Genomic DNA, 23,041 nt, shown 5'->3' with positions numbered 1-23,041 from the left:
TCACGTTCTTTATACGGTTGGATTCACCACACAAAAACGAAGAACACAACGCGGACCAAAAGTCCAAAACAGTTACGAAAATAAACAGAATTCAGTAAACAAGACACACAACGTATCAAACACACAACTCACACACACATTTGGGGGGGGGGGGGGGGGGGTTTGATTTGGTTCAAGTGACCTATTTCTATTGCATGAAAGTAAATGGACTTTGAATTTAAATGAGAATAGCAGAGATGAATTATCAAATTGTGAAATTAAAATGTAACAAACACTAGGGTTTCGGAATCCACCCTAAACAATTCTACCTATGTTCATGAATACTCAAGTGATGAACTCTAAACGTGTTGAAGAAAATGTTCGCAATCAAGACCATGGGTCGTGGCTCAAGACGCATTGATTCTCTCTAATATACGTAAAGTGCATGGTTCGTGCTACAATACTTGTGCCCTCCCCATAACCGAACCTAGGTATGGTTCGTACTTCGATTCAATTACAAGGAGAACCCATTAAGTTCAAAGAGAATATGAACATCACAAGAATCCTAATAGCACGGTGTTTACATTAGGTATTCAAGAAACCAATTCACATGGATGATTCTTACTTCATCCATTTATTGCTTAGGATAACATGAAGATACACATAATCCCAACAATCTCAAGAAGCATGCTTTCAAAGATGGCCAACCAAGGAAAAACACACATCAAGGATAGATTAATTTGGTGAATTGGAATTCATCAACAATATCTAGAAATTCATACACTCAAGTATCAAAACAATAAGGTAATCATGTTTAGGGCTTCAACCTAAGCCCTAGCTATGGAGTTTAGTTGCTCATACTCATTCCAAATACAAACTCAAAATAAAATTAGAAAGAGTTTACAGATTTTGAGAAAATGGTGAAAGCTTCAAGCTCATCAATGGTGGAAGCTTTCTTCTCCACTTTGCTTGGCTGCACCTTGGCTTTCTCCTAGCTCCAAACTCTCCAAAATCTGCTCTCAATGTGTAGAATGATAGAATGAATTGGCTACCCACGTTCAAAACCTCTCCCACTTCAGATTGCACTTCCCTTTGCTCCTTTGCCCATCATTTCCAGCTCACACTTTTAATATAAAACTCATTCTTTCCTCTAAAGCCTTTGCCCATTGTCCCCTTGCCATGATGAAGCTTTGACTTCACAAAGATGCCAAAAGCTTCAGAAAATATCTCATTTACAAAGGTAATTCCTTGTTACCAAGAGTTATGGTAACAAGAAATTAAGATGACACAAAGGAGGTAAAAGCTGGCCAAATCCGGATTTCCAGAGCTGTGGTAACATGCTGGATTGGTTGGATAGGCAATACTTGTCCAATGGAGTTCAAATTTGGATATGTTGTAGTTAACATCCATTGGAACAAGTCTCATGAAGATCATGACCTCATCCGAGCACCAGAGCATGTTGATCCCAGGCCAAGAAGTTGACCTACGAAAATGAACAAAAACAGAATTTATAACTAATAATGCACTTTTAGCTCATTTTCATCCCAACCAAGGTAAAATCTAAGAAAACACAAAAAGGAAGTAAAAAGCTATAAAATGTCAAGAACTAACTCAAAATAGTGGGTGAATAACATGAAAAATCATGTGTAAAAATGAACTGAACAAAGCCTCCCACCAAACCCTTTTTCTCTCCCCATCCTAGGCCATCTCCATCTCTTGAAAGCCCCGGTCCACCGAACCTTCCACCGCCTCTCCCAAAAACACGGCCCTATTTTCTCTCTCTGGTTCGGTTCGCAGCGCGTGGTCATAGTGTCATCCCCGTTCGCTGTCCAAGAGTGTTTCACAAGAAACGACATCGTTTTGGCAAACCGTCCTTCACTGCTCCTATTCAATCACATAGGCTACAATAGCACGACCATCTTAACCTCTCCATACGGCAACCACTGGCGCAACCTCCGCCGCATCGGCGCCATTTGGTGAGGATCTGTCACACAAACTCATGCCATTTGGAATGGGAAGGAGAGCTTGCCCTGGAGCAGGCCTGGCGCAACGTATGATGGGCTTGACCTTGGGGACATTGATCCAATGCTTTGAGTGGAAGAGAGCTGGTGAGGAGGAGCTTGACATGACTGAAGGTAAAGGACTCACCATGCCAAAAGCTGTACCTTTGGAGGCTCTGTGTAAAACCCGCTCTATTGTGAACAAGCTTCTACCTTGATCCTATGCATGAATTAGCTGATAGAGTATTACAGACACTTGTACCTAAATGTCATATTGCGATTAGCTGAGTCTAGAGTTTTGTTATAGGTCTATTATGAGTTAGTTAGGCTAATAAGTTACATAGTAACTGTGCTTGTAATACAATCATTATCAGAAAAACAATAACAGAAAATCCTATTCTTCTTCTACAATTCTCTGAAACTATTCTTCTTCTACAATTCTCTGGAATTTACCTCATCCTTTACTTCCATCGTTTCTCTATTTTTCTGAGATAGAAACCCTCCTAATTTTCCCCTCTAAAACCTGCTTTTCTGAAAGAAATTCATGCTTTGATCTCTCTCTCTCTCTCTCTCTCTCTCTCTCTCTCTCTCTCTCTCAAATTGCTAAACTTGTGAAAGCTTAGCTCCCATGCCACAAGCTCCTCAAGCTAAGTCATTAACGAATTTGATACGTTCTTCTGCTGGTTGGTGAAAAGAACCCAAACGTATTTTTCTAAGGCTTCAGCAAGTCTTTTAAAAATTCTTTTGGGAGTCTGGTTCTGGAACTCAGGCATCAGGAGGTTTTTTTGGTTCGTTTTCTTCTTACAGCAGCCCAAGCCCATTCGTCAGACTGCTGGAACAAAAAGACCCCTACAGTATTATTTCAAATACTTTATGTTTTGATATGTACCCATATGTGTTGTGGCTTACATATTAAGGCACAAGGAGGTGATTCAAATTGTTCATTTGCTCAACTAGTAGTGGTGCACTCCAAGTAAATGTCTTTCTCCTTTTACTTTCATTTATTTTTATATTACTCCATTCACTTAAGTTTACAATGTAAATAAGGAAGTACCCCATATTTGGATTCAAATAAAAATACTAGAAAATCAAATTCCCACCAAATCAAAATATGAAAAATCGGTTTTAGTGCAAAATAGGATTTAGGCTAAAAATGATGGCTCATTAAGTCAATATATGCTTCATACTAAAATCCCATAAAATCAAGTTTTCTTATTTGATGTGTAAGGAATAAAAGCCTCCAAAAATTATATTGAGAAAATGATTATTCCGAAAAACTATTTTTCATACTTAGTCAATATTTTTACATAAAATATTTTTTTCATGTATGATATGAATGCATGAAGGGACCTAAGGTTTTTTCTAGTTTGTGAAATTTTGTTTTTTTCTTTCTATTGGGTTTAATGGGGGGGGGGGGGGGGGGAAGCTTTAAAGATATTTGCTAAATCGCTATTATTTGTCTATCTCTTGCAATTTTTCTTACTCATAATGTATTTTTCTATCCCTTTGTTGAGGACAATTATGATTGCAACCAATAAGCAATATAATTCTTGACATATGTGATATATATATATATATATATACACATACTATTTTTCGTATGTATTGTGAGTTTGAATTTTTGATTCTTTATAATTTGTAAGAGGCCCCCACACACATGAAATCCTGGCTTCGCCACTGTTTGTACGTAAGGTTTGGAAGAGAAATAAGGCTTTTCTTCCACTATGTTTTCTTGTGAAGAAGGGAAGAAGACTTTGCCAAACAAGCTCTTATCAGGTCATGGCAAAGGATTCTGGGAATCTTAGCAAAGTTCTGGTGCATGCGATGACAATGGAAAAAATCATTGAAATATGAAGCGATGTAGCAATCATATACCCAAAAATCATTGAAATATGAAGCGATTTTGGGAATCTTCAATGCTCTCTCTTATGCTTCTGATCGGTTCATAATTGTATATCATTTTGTACCCTTTTAACTTATGATTTGGTTATGTTTTTGAGTTAAACTTGTGCTTTTAATCCTTTTTGTGTTTATCTTTCAGCTTTAGGTAACAATGATGGCTTTGGATAGGAAATGATGCAATCCATGCATGTTAAAGCCTAATTTGGATGAATGGATGAAGAGCTTAAAAGACAAACTCATTTTGGCTACAGCCCCCTGCCAGTCCAGTTCCGTAGGTCATATTGCAAGCTTTGTTTCAGCAACCTACACAGCTCGGATGAGGCAGCATTCTTCATGAAAGTTGTTCCAATGGGTGTGTACTATAACATATCCAAAATTCAGCCCCATTGGATAAATCTGGAGTCCGTTACCTAGCAAACACAGAACCATTCTCAGGATGGATCTTATCAGCGCGGAAAATGAGTTAGCAATTTGTTTCGGCCTTAACTTCTTCCTCCGACCTTGGATTAGCCCAAATAACATATGGCTGGAAAGAAGACATTCTGAACTTCAATTTCGAGTGCTTAAAGTCCTAATTTGATTAAGAGAAGCCCAAGTTGTAAGCCCTTGAAGTTGCTGGTCATGCTAACCTCAGCATGTGCTGGTTGGATGCTTGGTCATGGTGAGCTAGGTATGAGCTATCATTTCTGGTTGGAAGCTTGGTCATGGTGACATGAAGATGAGCTAGGGCTGCTGGTGGGATTTATTAGTGAAGTGCATCAACCATTTCAGATTTTATAATGGAAGTGTTGTATGCATTAGTGAAGTGCATCAACCATTTCAGATTTTATAAAACAAAGTGTTGTATGCATTAGCCATACTTAATTCAGATTTTCAGCTTCCTTAGGCCTATATATAGTGAGGTTTCCCAAGCTTGTAAACACACCCCAAGGGGGGGAGCTCTCAAACACTTCTCTAGAGCTCCCTTCCCTTCTCTCCCTCAAATTCTCTTAGTTTCATTTTCTAGTTTTCAATTGTTGTAATGAGATCTTTGTGCTGAAATTTTCCTTTAAGTCTTTCCAAGTTCTACTTTAATTTTCATTGTTATGTAAATTCTTTTCTTTAGTTTCAAGTTTGATTAGTTTCCAAGTTTCAATTATGATTTTTGTTCTTATTCATTATGCTTATAAGTTAATATGCTAGTTTGAATGATTGATCACCATTTAGGCTTGCATGTTAGCTATCTTGGTTTGAATTAAGAGTAGACACCATGCTTTAATTCGAATTGAACTATGAATAGGAAGAGTATGTATGGACATTCGACAACAGGGATTAGATACATGCTTGGTTGTTTAAATTGTTCTTCTATGCTTAATGGGTTCATAATGCTTAATTTTAGGTTAGACAACAAATGATCAAATTAGGGAATTAGGAACACAAGGTTATGACCACACACCATGGCTTAATCATACTTTAGCTAGAATCAATCCATTAATCTAAATTGAACTTGGGAACTTATCTGCTTGAGTTAGTTATTTTCTTTCTTTCTTGTTGTATTTATTTCCTTTTGTTTTCATTTATGTTTTGTGTAGGGAAATGAATTGGATCATTCAATCACCAATCCTCGTGGGATCGACCTCGCACTTACATACGCTATACTACCGAACGGCTCGTGCACTTGCGAGTATCACAAGTTGAGGATGCAACTGAATCCATTTTGGTGCAGCTGTATCCACGCAACAACTTCCCTTTTTATTTATCGATGTGAAGGCATTGTTATTTACTTTCTTGTCTATGTTGACGACCTTGTTGTCACAGGAAATAATACCTAACTTGTTTCTTATTTTGTTCATGCTCTTTGCTAGGAGGTTCTCTGTCAAGGATCCTAGATCCCTTAATTATTTTCTCGGTGTCGAAGTTGTGCCTACTACCATTGGTCTCTTTTTGTCTCAACACAGGTATATTTGTGATCTTTTGATCAAGGCCCACATGGATGGTGCAAAGGAAGTTAGTACACCCATGACCACATCCAATTCTCTCGTCGTTCATGATGGTTCTCCTCCCACTGACACCACTAAGTATCGCCAACTAGTTGGTGGTTTTCCAGGGGCGGACCCATGATTTCAAACTTGTCTGGGGCTAAATATACCTTACATATAAACATACTAAGTAGATAGAAAACTCGATAGTATAATGTAATTTCATTGATAACAAAAAATTAATAATACACCTACTCAAGGGGGGAACATAATGAGCCTTACCTCTCAAATAACACTATATAAGTTGCACACTTCGAGTCTTCGTAGAATTAAAATCATTCATTATCTATATTATCAGCAAATTCTCTTTCAATGTGAAGTAACATACAATCAGCAAGAAATTCATCACCTATCTTGTTTCGAAGCTGATTTTTGATAAGTCTTATACAAGAAAATGTTTGTTTTGTTGTTGCTGTAGAAACAGTAAGAGTTAGCACCAAACGAATCAATCTGTCAATCAAGTAGTAGGTTTGTGCTAATCTTGTTTCCACTAAGCGCTCAAGTAAAGGATTCCTTTGGCTGTAGGCTGTAGCTTTCCTATTCTCTCTTTTATTCTCCACGTGCAATGCAATGCAAGTAAAGGATTCCTTAGGAGGGTAGGATATTCAATTGGATGGTTGGGCTATAATTTTTTTTTTGGGTTGGGATTTTAAAACCACCTGGGCTGTAGCCTAGGTTAGTCAAAGCCATGTTTCGTCCTTGTGGTCTTTAATATCTCAATCTCACTCGCCCCGACATCTCATTTGCTGTCAACAAGTTATCTCAATTCATGCATCAGCCATCTGACATTCATTGGCTAGCTTTGAAGCGTCTCCTTCGCTACCTCAAAGGCACCATCTAACATGATCTTCTTCTCAAACGCTCTCGTACCACTATTTTGTATGATTTTTCTGACGTGGATTGGGTCGGCAACTGTGATGATCGAACATCCACCACAACCTATGTTGTCTATCTTGGTGGTAATCTCATTTCCTGGAGCTCCTGCAGACAACGAGCAGTTGCTTGCTCATCAATCGAAGCTGAGTACCGTGCCATTTCTTGCACCACCGTTGAACTTGCTTGGATCAAATCCTTGCTTCGCGAACTTGGTGATATGCCCTCTCCATGCCTACCATTTCTTGTGACAATATTGGTGCCACCTTCTACTGTATCAATCCTGTTCTCCACTCTCACATGAAACATATTGACATTGATTTTCAATTTGTTCGTGATTTGGTAACTTGTGGGCTCCTTCAGGTATCTCATGTTTCCACTACTGATCAACTCATCGATGCCCTCACAAAGCCTCTGTCTCGCCACCGTTTTCAACTTCTCCAATCCAAGATTGGTGTTGTTGACGGTGCCACCATCTTGTGGGGGCGTATAAGGGAACCACTGCAGTCAATGCAAATCAATGCCTCATCTCCAACAATCTTGCTGCTGCCAAATAAGGCTCTTCCAGTAGCTCTATCGTCAACTCCTCAGAATCAATCAAAAGCTTCCCTTCCTAATTTATCTTTATGTTGACTTTGTATATTAACTCTAATTTATTTTGTATTCAATCACATATCTACTTACTCTAGTTAGGATCATCAACTCTGTATATAAGTGAATACAAAATCACAACTTTGTATGGTGTACTGCTCGTTGTATTATTCACATCTCCCTCGTAGCCATACAAATCTGATCCAGTTACTTAAAACAAGTATAGCTAGGCAACTCTCCCTCACGTCCCTCTCCTTTATAAATACCAAAAATCCACCACCCAAAATCAAACTTATATATCAACAAACAGCAACCAATAACCAAAACAAACCATGGAACAATGCATCTTCTTCTACACAACGTCCCTCTCTCTTATCTTCATCGTCATCTTTACTTTCAAGTTTTTTCTTCAAACAAAACGACTACGTTACACCAACCTCCTGCCAAGCCCGCTTTCTCTTCCAGTCCTCGGCCATCTCCATCTCGTAAAACCCAGTCCACCAAACCTTCCACGGCCTCTCCCAAAAACACGGCCCCATTTTCTCTCTCTGGTTCTGCTCCCAGCGCGTGGTCATAGTTTCATCCTCGTCGGCTGTGCTGTCCAAGAGTGTTTCACCAAAAACGACATTGTTTCGGCAAACCGTCCTCCATTGCTCCTAGGCAAGCACTTAGGCTACAACAACACCACCGTCGGAACCTGCCCACACGGCGATCGCTGGCGCAACCTTCCGGCGCATCGGCACCATTGAGATCTTCCCCTCCGCTCGACTCAACGCATGCGTAGACGCGCGAAAAGACTAAGTCAAACACTTAATACGCAAACTTTCACAAAACTCGATTCATGGTTCTGCAAAGGTGGAGTTGGAAGTCTATGTTCTCTGAGCTGACCTTTAACATCATAATGACAATGGTTGCAGGGAAGAGATACTACGGTAATGGCGACGACATGTCGGTGGACAAGGAAGAGGCCGGGCACTTCAGGCAGATTATGAAGGAGGTTTTTGCTCATAGCAGAGCAGCGAACCCAGCAGATTACGAAGGAGGCTTTACAAGGTCTGATTGATGAGCAAAGACAAAGGGTAAAAATGGAACTAGCATGATCGATCATTTGCTTTCCCTGCAGGAGACACAGTCTGATTATTATACTGACCAACTCATCAAGGGCCTTATACTGGTTAGGTGAAGAATATATCTACTGCATTACATTACATTTTTATAAAGTTGGTGACTTTATTTTTGCTAATACAAAAGCAATTATCAGGTCATTTTATTGGCTGGTATCGATACATCATCAGTGACATTGGAATGGGCCATGTGTCATCCACTCAATAATCCATACGTGCTAAGAAAGGCTAGAGCTGAATTGGATGCCATCTACTAATCCAACAACACTTAGACTTAGTGGATGAACTAAATATCTCTAAACTACCCTACATTAAAATTCTGCTGGAGGAGGCAGAAAAATTCATGAAAATAAGAATCCATGTTAATTAACAATACTATATCCTAAAAAAACATAAATATGCTATCCATCTACTACATTACAGATGAACTAGTAACATCCAAGTATTTTTTTCAGATTCGGGATCTAAATTTTTTTGGCTTAAACCCGGTGGTAAATATGAACTATAGAGAATATTTCGGCTAAAAGATAATCTAAACCTGCTACTCTCCCACCTTCATGATAATCTAATTTGTATATAAATGATAACATGCATGTCCTCCAATCAAAATAATTTTCAAACTAAAAAAGTTTCAGTAAAAATATAGGGATTGTGAACCAAAATTTGCCTTTAATTTTTAATATTTTGTTCGGGGTGTTGAATCCGTCATTTCACCCAAAAAAAATAATTTGAACGGCTTATTTAGTAACGTTTTCTGAAAAATATATGTACAATGTTATTAAAAAAATGAAAACGAGAAAATAAATTTATATTTTCAGGATCTAAAAATGTATATGGTAGTTTAATTGAAAAGCAATTTCAGAAAACATGAAGATCGAAAGTACAATGTAAACAATGAATGATTTTCAATATAGTAGTATATTTAGCACAATCAAATAAGAAAATATTGTTTAATACAACTTGATTAAATATTACAATTGATTATGTATTACTATCCTACATCACATGTGAGTCCTTTTTCAAAAGCTTTTGTCAATATCTAATCCATAAAAAAATATTATGATGAAGAATAACATGGGCATGGCTGCGTATGCTTACATATTGGCTGACGTATGCTTAGATCCGTGGAATTCAATATTCAATTGTGCGAAGCCAAGTGAGCTTACATATTGGCCGACGTATGCATATAATTCCCTGTGATGAACGCCGTCAGCACTAGCTACGATGGATGGCAATAAGGCAAACCGAAGTCGGGTCGCACTTCCATCAATAGTAAAAACATATTGCAACAAGCGTTAGTTTAAATTAGAGAAGAATGAGGTTTCTCAAACACATTAATAAAGTGTCGTGCAGATTCAAATATAAAATTCGTAATTTGTAAATCAATATTCGTTTTTACTGAACTAAACCCTATTAACATCATAAAGAGCAAAATTAAGATACATATATTGTCATATCAAACGTGCATACCTAACATCAGTGACAGAGGTAGAGTTTAATATCAGGGGGCACAAGCTTAAAGCTGCCTAACATGAAGAAAACACACAAGATGCATACATGCATATGCTTCTCTTAAACAATAAAATATCTAAATAGATATTTCCTTCATGCACCCTCTTCTTTATAAATAAATACCACCTCCACTGCTCAAAATCAAACTTAGGCCAAAACAAACCATGGAACAAGGCATCTTCTTCTACACAACGTCCCTCTCTCTTACCTTCCTCATAATCTTCACTTTCCAGTTCTTTCTTAAAACAAAACGACGACATTACACAAACCTCCCACCAAACCCTTTTTCTCTCCCCATCCTAGGCCATCTCCATCTCCTAAAAGCCCCGGTCCACCGAACCTTCCACCGCCTCTCCCAAAAACACGGCCCTATTTTCTCTCTCTGGTTCGGTTCGCAGCGCGTGGTCATAGTCTCATCCCCGTCCGCTGTCCAAGAGTGTTTCACAAGAAACGACATCGTTTTGGCAAACCGTCCTTCACTGCTCCTATTCAAGCACATAGGCTACAACAGCACGACCATCTCAACCTCTCCATACGGCGACCACTGGCGCAACCTCCGCCGCATCGGCGCCATTGAGATCTTCTCCTCCGCTCGACTCAACACATTCGCAAACACACGAAAAGATGAAGTTAAACACCTCATATGCAAACTTGCACAAAACTCGGTGCATGAGTTTGAGAAGGTGGAGTTGAAGTCTATGTTCACTGAGCTAACCTTTAACATCATAATGACAATGGTGGCGGGGAAGAGGTACTATGGGGATGACGTGTCGGTGGACAAGGAAGAGGCCAAGCAGTTCAGGCAGATTATGAAGGACGTTGTTGCTCATAGTGGGGCAGTGAACCCAGCAGATTTCTTGCCCATTTTGAATTGGATTGGGAGCAATGCTTATGAGAAGAGGGTGATGAAGTTGGCTAAGAGGACGGATTCGTTTTTGCAAGGACTGATTGATGAGCAAAGGAGTAAGGGTAAAAATGGAACTATGATCGACCATTTGCTTTCTCTGCAGGACTCACAGCCTGACTATTATACTGACCAACTCATCAAGGGCTTTATGCTGGTTAGTTGAGAATTCTATCTCATGCATTACATTATAATTAATAAAGTTTTTATTTATTTATAATTAATAAAATTATTGAATTGATGGTTGTATTGATTGAATTGATTAATCGATACTAAATTAATATCAATAACATTATTTGTATAACATTTATTCACCATTCTACTGATTATATCTCTAATAGAGGTGAGACTGGTAGGTATACAAATAGCAGCATCCCATGTAAATGCAGTAGAAATAACAGCACCCAATTAAGATATGCCACGTGAGCATATGCCTATCCACACTATATGTATTTATAGTGTTCATGTATATGATCCGTTTAAGTACGTACAGAGTCTGAGTCAGACCAAAAAAAAAAAAAAAAAGTCTGGGAGTCACAACTGGATCAAGTTGGGATAGTTTTCTTGCACCTAGGCACTTAGTTAATTATATATTTAAGAACAACAACAGTGATAAGAAAACGTTGTTCTGCATTTCATTGGCTAACTTTCTCTTGTAATTTTCACAAGAATTACAAAATAAACATTCAAATTAGATAAGGAAGTAACAAAAAAATAATACTTTTTAAAAGAAAAAAGCTGGAAGAGCATTTTTAGGAAGATAATAAAAGTACGTATTTCATGCTCTTTTTCTTGTGAACTTTACTAATAATAAAAAAGTAATTTTTAGGTGCTGTTATTGGGTGGCACTGAGACATCATCAGTCACACTGGAATGGGCCCTGTCTCATCTACTTAACAATCCACATGTGCTAAGAGAGGCTAGAGCTGAATTGGATGCTCAACTTGACCAAGAACACTTAGTTGATGAACAAAATATCTCTAAACTACCCTACCTTCAAAGCATTATATCAGAGACGCTGCGGTTGTGCCCAGCCGCCCCGATGCTAGTACCACATTTTGCATCTGATGACTGCACTATTGAGGGATTCGATGTTCCACGTGGCACAATGTTATTGGTGAATGCATGGGCCATACATAGAGATCCACAATTGTGGGATGATCCTGAAATGTTCAAGCCTGAGAGGTTCAAAAGTGGTGAGGATCTGTCACACAAACTCATGCCATTTGGATTGGGAAGGAGGGCTTGCCCTGGAGCAGGCCTGGCCCAACGTGTGATGGGCTTGACCTTGGGGACATTGATCCAATGCTTTGAGTGGAAGAGAGTTGGTGAGGAGGAGATTGACATGACTGAAGGTAAAGGACTCACCATGCCAAAAGCTGTACCTTTGGAGGCTCTGTGTAAAACCCGCTCTATTGTGAACAAGCTTCTACCTTGATCCTATGCATGAATTAGCTAGTCTTCCAATAAATTCATCTTAACTAGTATGTGTTGTATTATTGCAAGTGTTCATGTTACCTTTTCTTTTTAAATGAGTGGTCATGAGCTTTTGCGTTGCCAATCATTTGTATCTTTGTACGTAAGGTTTGGAAGAGAAATAAGGCTTTTCTTCCACTATGTTTTCTTGTGAAGAAGGGAAGAGGACTTTGCCAAACAAGCTCTGATCAGGTCATGGCAAAGGATTTTGGGAATCTTAGCAAAGTTCTGGTGCCTGCGATGAGAATGGAAAAAATCATTGAAATATGAAGCGATGTAGCAATCATATACCCTAAAATCATTGAAATATGAAGCGATTTTGGGAATCCTCAATGCTCTCTCTTATCTTCCCTTTCTATTTACCGTCGTGAAGGCGTTGTTATTTACTTTCTTATGTATGTTGACGACCTTGTTGTCGCAGGAAATAATGCCTCACTTGTTTCTTAGTTTGTTCATGCTCTTTGCTAGGAGGTTCTCTGTCAAGGATCCTGGATCCCTTAATTATTTTCTCGGTGTTGAAGTTGTGCCTACTACCACTAGTCTCTTTTTGTCTCAACACAAGTATATATGTGAAGTAACATACTGTTGGGGTCTTTTTCCGTCGGAAGGCTCGTATGAACTTGTTGATTCTTGGACCGCCATAGAATGGTGAATCAAGCCTTCGTTGCCCCTTTTTCCGAGTTAGCGAGAACTAGGCCTAAAACATCCCGAGGGAGAAGCAAGTCTCAGGGGAGTACTCTCTCCTTCTTCCAGCAGCTGCATGTTTTGTGCTGATATTTCCGGCAGCTTGACGAAGAGTTGAAGAAGACTTGTTGATGTTGAACCAAAATTGTGTGAGCTTGGCATGAGAGCTTGGAGTGTGGGAGCTAAAGACCCACAAGTTTAGCAAATGAGAATGCATGTGCTTGGCTTGGTGTTGGATATGCCTGAGTTTGGAAGTTGATAATTTGTTGTTTATGACTATGGCTATAGGGATTTAAGAGTTTCAAGAGGAGGATGGAAGGAAAAGCTTGAGGTTTGAAGGCAATGATGTTTACAGCTTGGAAGGAAGGAAAACCTTGGAGTTATACTTGATGAGGCTTTATGGATTTAAGAGTTTCAAGAGAAGGAGGATGGAAGGAAAAGCTTGAGGTTTGAAGGCAATGATGTTTACAGCTTGGAAGGAAGGAAAACCTTGGAGTTATACTTGATGAGGCTTTATGGATTTAAGAGTTTCAAGAGAAGAAAGATGGGAAGAAAAGCTTGAGGCATGAAGGCTATGATGTTTACAACTTAGAAGGAAGGAAAAACTTGGAGTTAGGCTTGGTGAGGCTTTATGGATTTAAGAGTTTCAGGAGAAGGAGGATGGGAAAAAAAAGCTTGAGGCTTGAAGGCTATGGTATTTATAGCTTGGAAGGGTATGATAAGGAAGGAAAAGCTTGGAGTTATGTTTGGTGAGGCTTTATAGGGAGAATGGTTTCAAGGAGAGGAGGTTATGGTTGGGGTGCTTGCAACAGCTAGGAAGGAGGTGTGATGATTGAAGAAAGGGGTTGATAGCTGCTGGTATGCTTGCAGCAGCCAAAACAATAAGTTGTTGTGCTGCTCCAGCAGCTAAAGGAAGGGCCTGATGGCTGAAAAAAGGGGTTGATGGCTGTTGTGTTGCTTGAAGCAGCTGAATGAGGTGCTTGATGGCTGAAGAAAAATTGGTCGATGACTGCTGTGTTGCTTGCAGCAGCTGAAGAAACGTGAGTTCTCATGGTTGCTGGGAGGCTTGCAGCAACCAAGAGACGTTGATTTTGCTTGGGCAATGCATCTCAATTTATAGAAGGTGAAGGCTCTCTTTGGTTCCCAATAGGTAAAAGGAAGTGTTGAAGCTAGTCTATTTCTAACGGGTAAAAGGGAGCATTGAGACATTCTTATTTACAACAGGTAAAGATAGGCATTGAAAAATGACTATTTCCTATGGGTAAAAGGAAGTGTCGGAATTGGTTTGTTTCCAGTGGGTAATAGGGAGTGCTGGAAAAGGCTTGTTTCCAACAAGTAAAACTAGGCATTTGGAAAATGACTATTTTTTATGAGTAAAAGGAAGTGCTTGAAAAATATCTCATTTGCTCACCCACATTGAAGAACTCTAAGTGATGGGCTTGGACTTTGGTGCTCCTAAGTAGATAGCCCAAAGTCTCCATTATCCAAGAGCTTCCGTGGGCCTTGACCTCCGTAACCTTCCACACCACAATCCCTCGTGTAAGCCCCATAAACCACATGACTTGGGATCATGTGAGCTTGATAGGTGATTGACATATGAAAAATGTATTATTGGCTTGGCATGGCATGCACACTATTTCTATATTTATTTAATGAATTAATTCCCAAAATGGAACTAACATGATGGATCATTTGCTTTCCCTGCAGGAGACACAGTCTGATTATTATACTGACCAACTCATCAAGGGCCTTATACTGGTTAGTTGAAGATTGGATTATTGTGTCATCCACTCAATAATCCATAAATGCTAAGAAAGGCTAGAGCTGAATTGGATGCCATCTAGTAATCCAACAACACTTAGACTTAGTGGATGAACTAAATATCTCTAAACTACCCTACATTAAAATTCTGCTGGAGGAGGCAGAAAAATTCATGAAAATAAGAATCCATGTTAATTAACAATACTATATCCTAAAAAAACATAAATATGCTATCCATCTACTACATTACAAATGAACTAGTAACATCCAAGTATTTTTTTCAGATTCGGGATCTAAATTTTTTTGGCTTAAATTCGGTGGTAAATATGAACTATAGAGAATATTTCGGCTAAAAGATAATCTAAATCTGCTACTCTCCCACCTTCATGATAATCTAATTTGTATATAAATGATAAAATGCATGTCCTCCAATCAAAATAATTTTCCAACTAAAAAAGTTTCAGTAAAAATATAGGGATTGTGAACCAAAATTTGCCTTTAATTTTTAATTTTTTGTTCGGGGTGTTGAACATTTTACCCAAAAAAAATAATTTGAAGGGCTTATTTAGTAACGTTTTCTGAAAAATATATGTACAATGTTATTAAAAAAATGAAAACGAGAAAATAAATTTATATTTTCAGGAAAAAGCAATTTCAGAAAACATGAAGATCGAAAGTACAATGTAAACAATGAATGATTTTCAATATAGTAGTATATTTAGCACAATCAAATGAGAAAATATTGTTTAATACAACTTGATTAAATATTACAATTGATTATGTATTACTATCCTGCATCACATGTGAGTCCTTTTTCAAAAGTTTTTGTCAATATCTAATCCATAAAAAAATATTATGATGAAGAATAACATGGGCATGGCTGCGTATGCTTACATATTGGCTGACGTATGCTTAGATCCGTGGAATTCAATATTCAATTGTGCGAAGCCAAGTGAGCTTACATATTGGCCGACGTATGCATATAATTCCCTGTGATGAACGCCGTCAGCACTAGCTACGATGGATGGCAATAAGGCAAACCGAAGTCGGGTCGCACTTCCATCAATAGTAAAACTAAAAACATATTGCAACAAGCGTTGGTTTAAATTAGAGAAGAATGAGGTTTCTCAAACACATTAATAAAGTGTCGTGAAGATTCAAATATAAAATTCGTAATTTGTAAATCAATATTCGTTTTTACTGAACTAAACCCTATTAACATCATAAAGAGCAAAATTAAGATACATATATTGTCATATCAAACGTGCATACCTAACATCAGTTGCAGAGGTAGAGTTTAATATCAGGGGGCACAAGCTTAAAGCTGCCTAACATGAAGAAAACACACAAGATGCATACATGCATATGCTTCTCTTAAACAATAAAATATCTAAATAGATATTTCCTTCATGCACCCTCTTCTTTATAAATAAATACCACCTTCACTGCTCAAAATCAAACTTAGGCCAAAACAAACCATGGAACAAGGCATCTTCTTCTACACAACGTCCCTCTCTCTTACCTTCCTCATAATCTTCACTTTCCAGTTCTTTCTTAAAACAAAACGACGACATTACACAAACCTCCCACCAAACCCTTTTTCTCTCCCCATCCTAGGCCATCTCCATCTCCTAAAAGCCCCGGTCCACCGAACCTTCCACCGCCTCTCCCAAAAACACGGCCCTATTTTCTCTCTCTGGTTCGGTTCGCAGCGCGTGGTCATAGTCTCATCCCCGTCTGCTGTCCAAGAGTGTTTCACAAGAAACGACATCGTTTTGGCAAACCGTCCTTCACTGCTCCTATTCAAGCACATAGGCTACAACAGCACGACCATCTCAACCTCTCCATACGGAGACCACTGGCGCAACCTCCGCCGCATCGGCGCCATCGAGATCTTCTCCTCCGCTCGACTCAACACATTCGCAAACACACGAAAAGATGAAGTTAAACACCTCATATGCAAACTTGCACAAAACTCGGTGCATGAGTTTGAGAAGGTGGAGTTGAAGTCTATGTTCACTGAGCTAACCTTTAACATCATAATGACAATGGTGGCGGGGAAGAGGTACTATGGGGATGACGTGTCGGTGGACAAGGAAGAGGCCAAGCAGTTTAGGCAGATTATGAAGGAGGTTTTTGCTCATAGTGGGGCAGTGAACCCAGCAGATTTCTTGCCCATTTTGAATTGGATTGGGAGCAATGCTTATGAGAAGAGGGTGATGAAGTTGGCTAAGAGGACTGATTCGTTTATGCAAGGTCTGATTGATGAGCAAAGGAGTAAGGGTAAAAATGGAACTATGATTGACCATTTGCTTTCTCTGCAAGACTCACAGCCTGACTATTATACTGACCAACTCATCAAGGGCTTTATACTGGTTAGTTGAGAATTCTATCTCATGCATTACATTATAATTAATAAAGTGTTTATTTATTTATTTAAAGTTGCTTATGATGTTTTTTTAATCAACTAATGGCATGTTTACTAATCCGTAATTGGATTAGGAGGAATTGAATTGAGGAGGAGTTGGATTCTAGATTTCTTATTAAGTTGTTTACTAAACCATATGGATTGAGGGGACTTAGATTCCAAATTCATATTGAAGTTGTTTACTAAACCATATAGAAATGGGGTAGGAGTGGTACTAATTAATAAAATGACCTCATTGTTGGGTTAAAGTAGATAACATATTTGGAATTTTGAAAATTGTGTGAGGATATAATGGGTAAAAAAGATGAATTCATAATGGGTTAATTCTCCAAGAATTAGAATATACCACCTCCCACCCAAGAATTGAATTCCTCAAAAATCAGGAATTGAATTCCTAATTTTGTGTGGGCCCCACTTACTTTTCAATTCCTTGATGTGAAGTAAACGCAGGAATTCTCCATAGGTGGAATTCAATTCCTAATAAGAATTTCAATTCTTGATTAGTAAACACACCATAAAGCTGGTTATTTCAGTCAATATAAAGTAGATAGGGAGTTGGTTGGTTGGATTGATTAATCCATACTAAATTAATATCAATAACGTTATTTGTATCACGTGTTATTTGTATTACATTTATTGACCATTCTGTTGATTACATCTCTAATAGAGGTGTATATTAAAAAGATGGTCTAATCAGTATGGTATAAATAACAGCACCTAATATAAATGTAGTACAAATAGCAGCACCCAATTAAGATATGCCATGTGAGCATATACCTATCCACCACACATATTTTTGTAGAGTTCATGTATGTCCGATTAAGTACGTACAGAGTCGTCACAACTGGATCAAGTTGCAGGATGGTGACTTTTATTGACTTATATAGCTTTCTAGATTGGATCATCTTGGACTTCATTGGGATAGTTTTCTTGCACCTAGGCACTTAGTTTATTATATATTTAAGAACAACAACAGTGATAAGAAAAAGTTGTTCTGCATTTCATTGGCGAACTTTCTCTTGTGTACACCCTGTAATTTTCACAAGAATTACAAAATAAACATTCAAATTAGATAAGGAAGCAAAAAAAAAAGTTGACACAACCGATAAACATGTTAAAAACGAAAAAAGCTAGAAGAGCATTTTTAGGAAGATAATAAAAGTACGTATTTCATGCTCTTTTTCTTCTGAACTTACTAATAATAAAAAAGTAATTTTTAGGTGATATTATTGGCTGGCACTGATACATCATCAGTAACATTGGAATGGGCCCTGTCTCATCTGCTTAACAATCCACATGTGCTAAGAAAGGCTAGAGCTGAATTGGATGCTCAACTTGACCAAGAACACTTAGTTGATGAACAAAATATCTCTAAACTACCCTACCTTCAAAGCATTATATCAGAGACGTTGCGGTTGTCCCCAGCAGCCCCGATGCTATTACCACATTTTGCAGCCGATGACTGCACTATTGGGGGATTCGACGTTCCACGTGGTACAATGGTATTGGTGAATGCATGGGCCATACATAGAGATCCACAGTTGTGGGATGATCCTGAAATGTTCAAGCCTGAGAGGTTCAAAAGTGGTGAGGATCTGTCACACAAGCTCATGCCATTTGGAATGGGGAGGAGAGCTTGCCCAGGAGCAGGCTTGGCGCAACGTGTGGTGGGCTTGACCTTGGGGACATTGATCCAATGCTTTGAGTGGAAGAGAGTTGGTGAGGAGGAGATTGACATGACTGAAGGTAAAGGACTCACCATGCCAAAATTTGTGCCTTTGGAGGCCATGTGTAAAACCCGCTCTATGCATGAATTAGTCTTCCAATAAATTCATCTTAACTAGTATGTGTTGTATTATTGCCAATGTTCATGTTACCTTGTCTTTTTAAATGAGTGGTCATGTAAGCTTTTGCGTTGCCAATCATTTGTATCTTTGTACCTAAGGTTTGCAAGAGAAATAAGGCTTTTCTTCCACTAGTTTTCTTGTGAAGAAGGGAAGAAGGGCTCGACTTTGTTCACTTATTATGATATAGATGAATTAGCAATGTCACATGACAGTTCTACGTATGATCATATTCAAGAATGTTCTCAGACTTGATTTTTTATTTTTATTTTTACTTAAAGTAAATTTGTAGACAAGCCAAATTATAAGAAAGTTTTCACTTAATAACACTTGTCACGTGATATTATAATAACTTCAATTTTTAAACATAATGGGGGCTGAAATTATAAAAATACCCAACACCCAAAACACTTTATAAACATACCCAAAACTCATCATTACACACACTCAAAACCCATTTATAAACATACCCAAAACCCATCATTACACACATACCAAAAACCCATTTTGGGTATGTTTCTATGTTTAAATAGTGCTTGGGTATTTTTATAAATACATGTCTAGGATTGGGTATTTTTATAAATATCTATTTTTTTTAATGAAAATATTATACGCAATCTAGTTTGTATATGTTGGAATGTAATCCTGCAGCTGCTTTCTTACAGCCGAAGCTACCAAGCTCTATTTCTATTCTTTTATGTTTATTTTATATGTGATAAAATTAGAACCTTTGGATCATAGTCCAGGTGGATTCTCTAGCTTAGATTTGGGATGACAAGTGTAAGCACCTCATAGGGTAGCAGCTGTAATTCGGTTAGAGAAGAATCTTCCTTCTCTCTCTTTACCGAGCACACTATGTAAGCTAACTATTTGTGAAAATGCAATACAACAGTCCCTTCTCATTTTTTTCTCTTCCTCTCTACAAAATCTCCATCTGCATAAGGCTAAAATATACAAACAACCTAAAATACTAACATGGCCTCAGAGCCAGGTTCGATTGGTTGCTGGGCGTGAATCTGTGAAAATCGAAAGCTGGTGTTTGGTTGAGCTGAAATCGAGCTCACTCAACATTCCAAGAGGCGCATCTATTTGAATCCAATGTCTAATATGGTAGGGTCAAGCACTGTTGAGCTTCGCACGCCAGTTTTCAATAAAGAAAACTATGAGTTTTGGAGCATTCGAATGAAAACCATTTTGAAATCTCATGGACTGTGGGATTTGGTTGAAAATGGTTTTGATGCTTCAGATCCAAAGAAGGGAAAGGAAAAAGAAGAAGGATCTAAGGTTGCTGAAGTGGAGAAGTCTATGAAGGCTGAGATTTTGATGAAGGATGCTCGTGCACTTGGATTGATCCAAAGTGCAGTCTCAGACCAAAGCTTCCCCAGAATAGTGAATGAAGAAACCTCAAAGGGTGCTTGGGATATTCTAAAGCAAGAGTTTAGAGGCGATAAACAGGTAAGGAGTGTTAAGTTGCAAGGTCTACGTAGAGAGTTTGAATACACTCGTATGAAGGATAGTGAACCATTGTCTGTTTATGTTGCTAAACTATTTGATTTAATTAATCAAATGAAAAGTTATGGTGAAGAGTTGCCTAAAGAAAGAGTTGTGCAGAAATTGCTAATTAGCTTGCCTAGATCGTATGATTCTATATGCTCTGTGATTGAGCACTCTAAGGACCTTGACACTCTTGAAGTTCAAGAAGTGGTTGCATCTCTGAAGAACTTTGAGCTCAGACTTGATAGGCATACTGAAAACTCCACAGAGAAGGCTTTCACTAGTTTGAACATAGAGAGTAAAATCTCTAAGAATGGAAGTTCTTCTGGAAATAACAAATCTCAGAAGAACTGGAAGTCAAATGGGAAGAATTGGAATAACAAGTCTAATTCTACTCCCAAACCAAATGCATCAAATGAAGGAACCAAAACACCCTGCAAGCATTGTGAGAAACTGTACTATGGCAAGTGCTGGTTTGAAGGAAAACCAAAATGCAAAGGGTATGGAAAGTTTGGACACATACTCAGAGATTGCCATGGAAATCAATCTGTACAGAAGGTGAATTATGCCAATCAGATTGAGGAAACTGGAACTCTGTTTTATGCATGCAATGTTGTGACAGGTGTAAAAATGAACAATTCATGGTATGTGGACAGTGGTTGTAGTAACCACATGACTGGAGATGAAAGGCTATTGGTGGATATTCGAAGGAATGTAAATTCCAAGGTAAAAATGGGGACTGGAGAGATAGTTCAAGCTGCAGGGAAAGGCACACTTGTGATAGAAACCAAAGTGGGCAAAAAGCATATTCAAGAAGTGATGTTGGTGCCTGGATTAGAAGAAAATTTGCTCAGTGTTGGGTAGATGATGGAGCATGGATATTGCCTGGTGTTTGAAAAGGGAATGGTGACAATTTTTGATGATTGGTCACTGCAAAATCCTATTGCTAAAGTTCAAATGACTAGCAACAGGTGCTTTCCTCTCACAATGGTGCCAGCTACTCAGTTGGTGCTAAGAGCAAGTGTGACACACAGCTTGCAAACTTGGCACAAGAGACTGGGGCATCTTAATGATCAAAGCATTAGGCTACTTGAAACTCAAGACATGGTTCATGGCTTGCCTAGCTTGGAAAAGGATCTTGAGGTATGTGAAGGCTGCAAGCTAGGAAAGCAACATAGAGACTCATTCCCTACAGAATCCACTTGGAGAGCTCAGTTTCCACTAGAGTTGGTACACACAGACATCTGTGGACCAATGTAGATTGCATCTATGTCAGAAAACAGGTATTTTCTGTTATTCATAGACGACTGTACAAGAATGGCTTGGGTCTACTTTCTTAGAAATAAATCAAATGCTTTTGAATGCTTCAAGAAATTCAAGGCTATGACAGAATTGCAAAGTGGATATAAGGTGAAATGTTTAAGAAGTGACAGAGGTGGGGAATTCATGTCAAATGAGTTCCATGAATATTGCAGTAATGTTGGAATACAAAGGCAGCTGACAGTATCATATTCTCCTCAGCAAAATGGAGTAGCTGAGAGAAAGAATAGGACTGTGATAGAGATGGCAAAGTCTATGCTACATGAAAAGGGTCTTCCTTATGAGTTTTGGGCAGAAGCTATTAATACTGCAGTATATCTACTCAACAGGTGTCCTTCTAAGTCTCTTAAGAAGGTGACACCATTTGAGGCTTACATTGGAAGAAAACCAGGTATTGCACACTTGAAAGCGTTTGGATCTTTATGTCATGTGTTTATCCCTTCAGCATTAAGACACAAGTTGGAAGAAAATAATCACAAATGCATTTTTGTGGGCTATGGACTCTGTGAAAAGGGTTACAGATTATATGATCATATAACTAGAAAGATTATCTTGTCTAGAGATGTTTATTTTGATGAAGATATCTCATGGAAATGGGAGAACACTAATAATGCAGAGTTGAGAATGCCTGTGCAGACTGAAAATCAAAGTAATGCAGAATATGAACAGATGCTATCTGATGAACCAACTCAGTTCTTGGATACTCAAATGCAAGTCGAAGAAGATATTATACCTCAAGAGGAAGAAATACTTGGCAGATCTCAAGTGTTTGATCACACACCTCACAAGTGGAGGAGCATTAATGAAATCATGGCACAATGTAACATGTGCATTGTGGAACCCGACAACTTTGAAGAAGCTGATTTGGATGAATCATGGAGAAATGCAATGAAGGCTGAATTAGAGATGATTGAGAAGAACAATACATGGGAATTGGTTGACAAACCATTTGACAAACCAGTAATTGGTGTCAAGTGGGTCTACAAGGTCAAACTTAATCTAGACGGCACTATGCAGAAGAATAAGGCTAGACTGGTGGCTAAAGGCTATTCACAAAAGCCCGCGATTGATTACAATGAAACATTTGCACCAGTGGCAAGGCTAGACACTATTAGGACCTTGATTGCCCTT

General features: G+C 38.4%; 2 protein-coding genes and 1 pseudogene across 2 annotated transcripts; all 3 read left to right on the top strand.

The window, feature by feature from the left end:
• The first annotated feature begins 7,692 nt into the window (after positions 1–7,692).
• On the top strand, positions 7,693–8,636 carry LOC148293603 (cytochrome P450 81E8 pseudogene; annotated as a pseudogene).
• A 1,436-nt stretch (positions 8,637–10,072) lies between these two features.
• On the top strand, positions 10,073–12,467 carry LOC110747409 (cytochrome P450 81Q32-like). Its single transcript, XM_088255574.1, has 2 exons — positions 10,073–11,060; positions 11,733–12,467. Exons 1-2 carry the CDS (start codon positions 10,164–10,166, stop codon positions 12,339–12,341), a joined length of 1,506 nt encoding a protein of 501 aa, XP_088111700.1. The 5' UTR covers positions 10,073–10,163; the 3' UTR covers positions 12,342–12,467.
• A 3,676-nt stretch (positions 12,468–16,143) lies between these two features.
• On the top strand, positions 16,144–19,266 carry LOC148293602 (cytochrome P450 81Q32-like). The gene is made up of 2 exons (XM_088254134.1): positions 16,144–17,199; positions 18,473–19,266. Exons 1-2 carry the CDS (start codon positions 16,303–16,305, stop codon positions 19,079–19,081), a joined length of 1,506 nt encoding a protein of 501 aa, XP_088110260.1. The 5' UTR covers positions 16,144–16,302; the 3' UTR covers positions 19,082–19,266.
• Positions 19,267–23,041: the final 3,775 nt, after the last annotated feature.

Source organism: Prunus avium, chromosome 6 (assembly GCF_965620075.1).
Source record: "Prunus avium chromosome 6, drPruAviu1.hap1.1, whole genome shotgun sequence".
In the NCBI taxonomy this organism is placed as follows: Eukaryota; Viridiplantae; Streptophyta; class Magnoliopsida; order Rosales; family Rosaceae; genus Prunus; species Prunus avium.
Note: the sequence above shows the minus strand (reverse complement) of the source record. Positions and strands in the feature narration are given on the sequence as shown.

Bases quoted from the DNA above. Each gene is read 5' to 3' on its own strand.
- LOC110747409 (XM_088255574.1), top strand. From the start codon at position 10,164: ATGGAACAAGGCATCTTCTTCTACACAACGTCCCTCTCTCTTACCTTC. The intron at 11,061-11,732 runs GTTAGTTGAGAA...AGTAATTTTTAG, and splicing joins TCATCAAGGGCTTTATGCTG to GTGCTGTTATTGGGTGGCAC.
- LOC148293602 (XM_088254134.1), top strand. From the start codon at position 16,303: ATGGAACAAGGCATCTTCTTCTACACAACGTCCCTCTCTCTTACCTTC. The intron at 17,200-18,472 runs GTTAGTTGAGAA...AGTAATTTTTAG, and splicing joins TCATCAAGGGCTTTATACTG to GTGATATTATTGGCTGGCAC.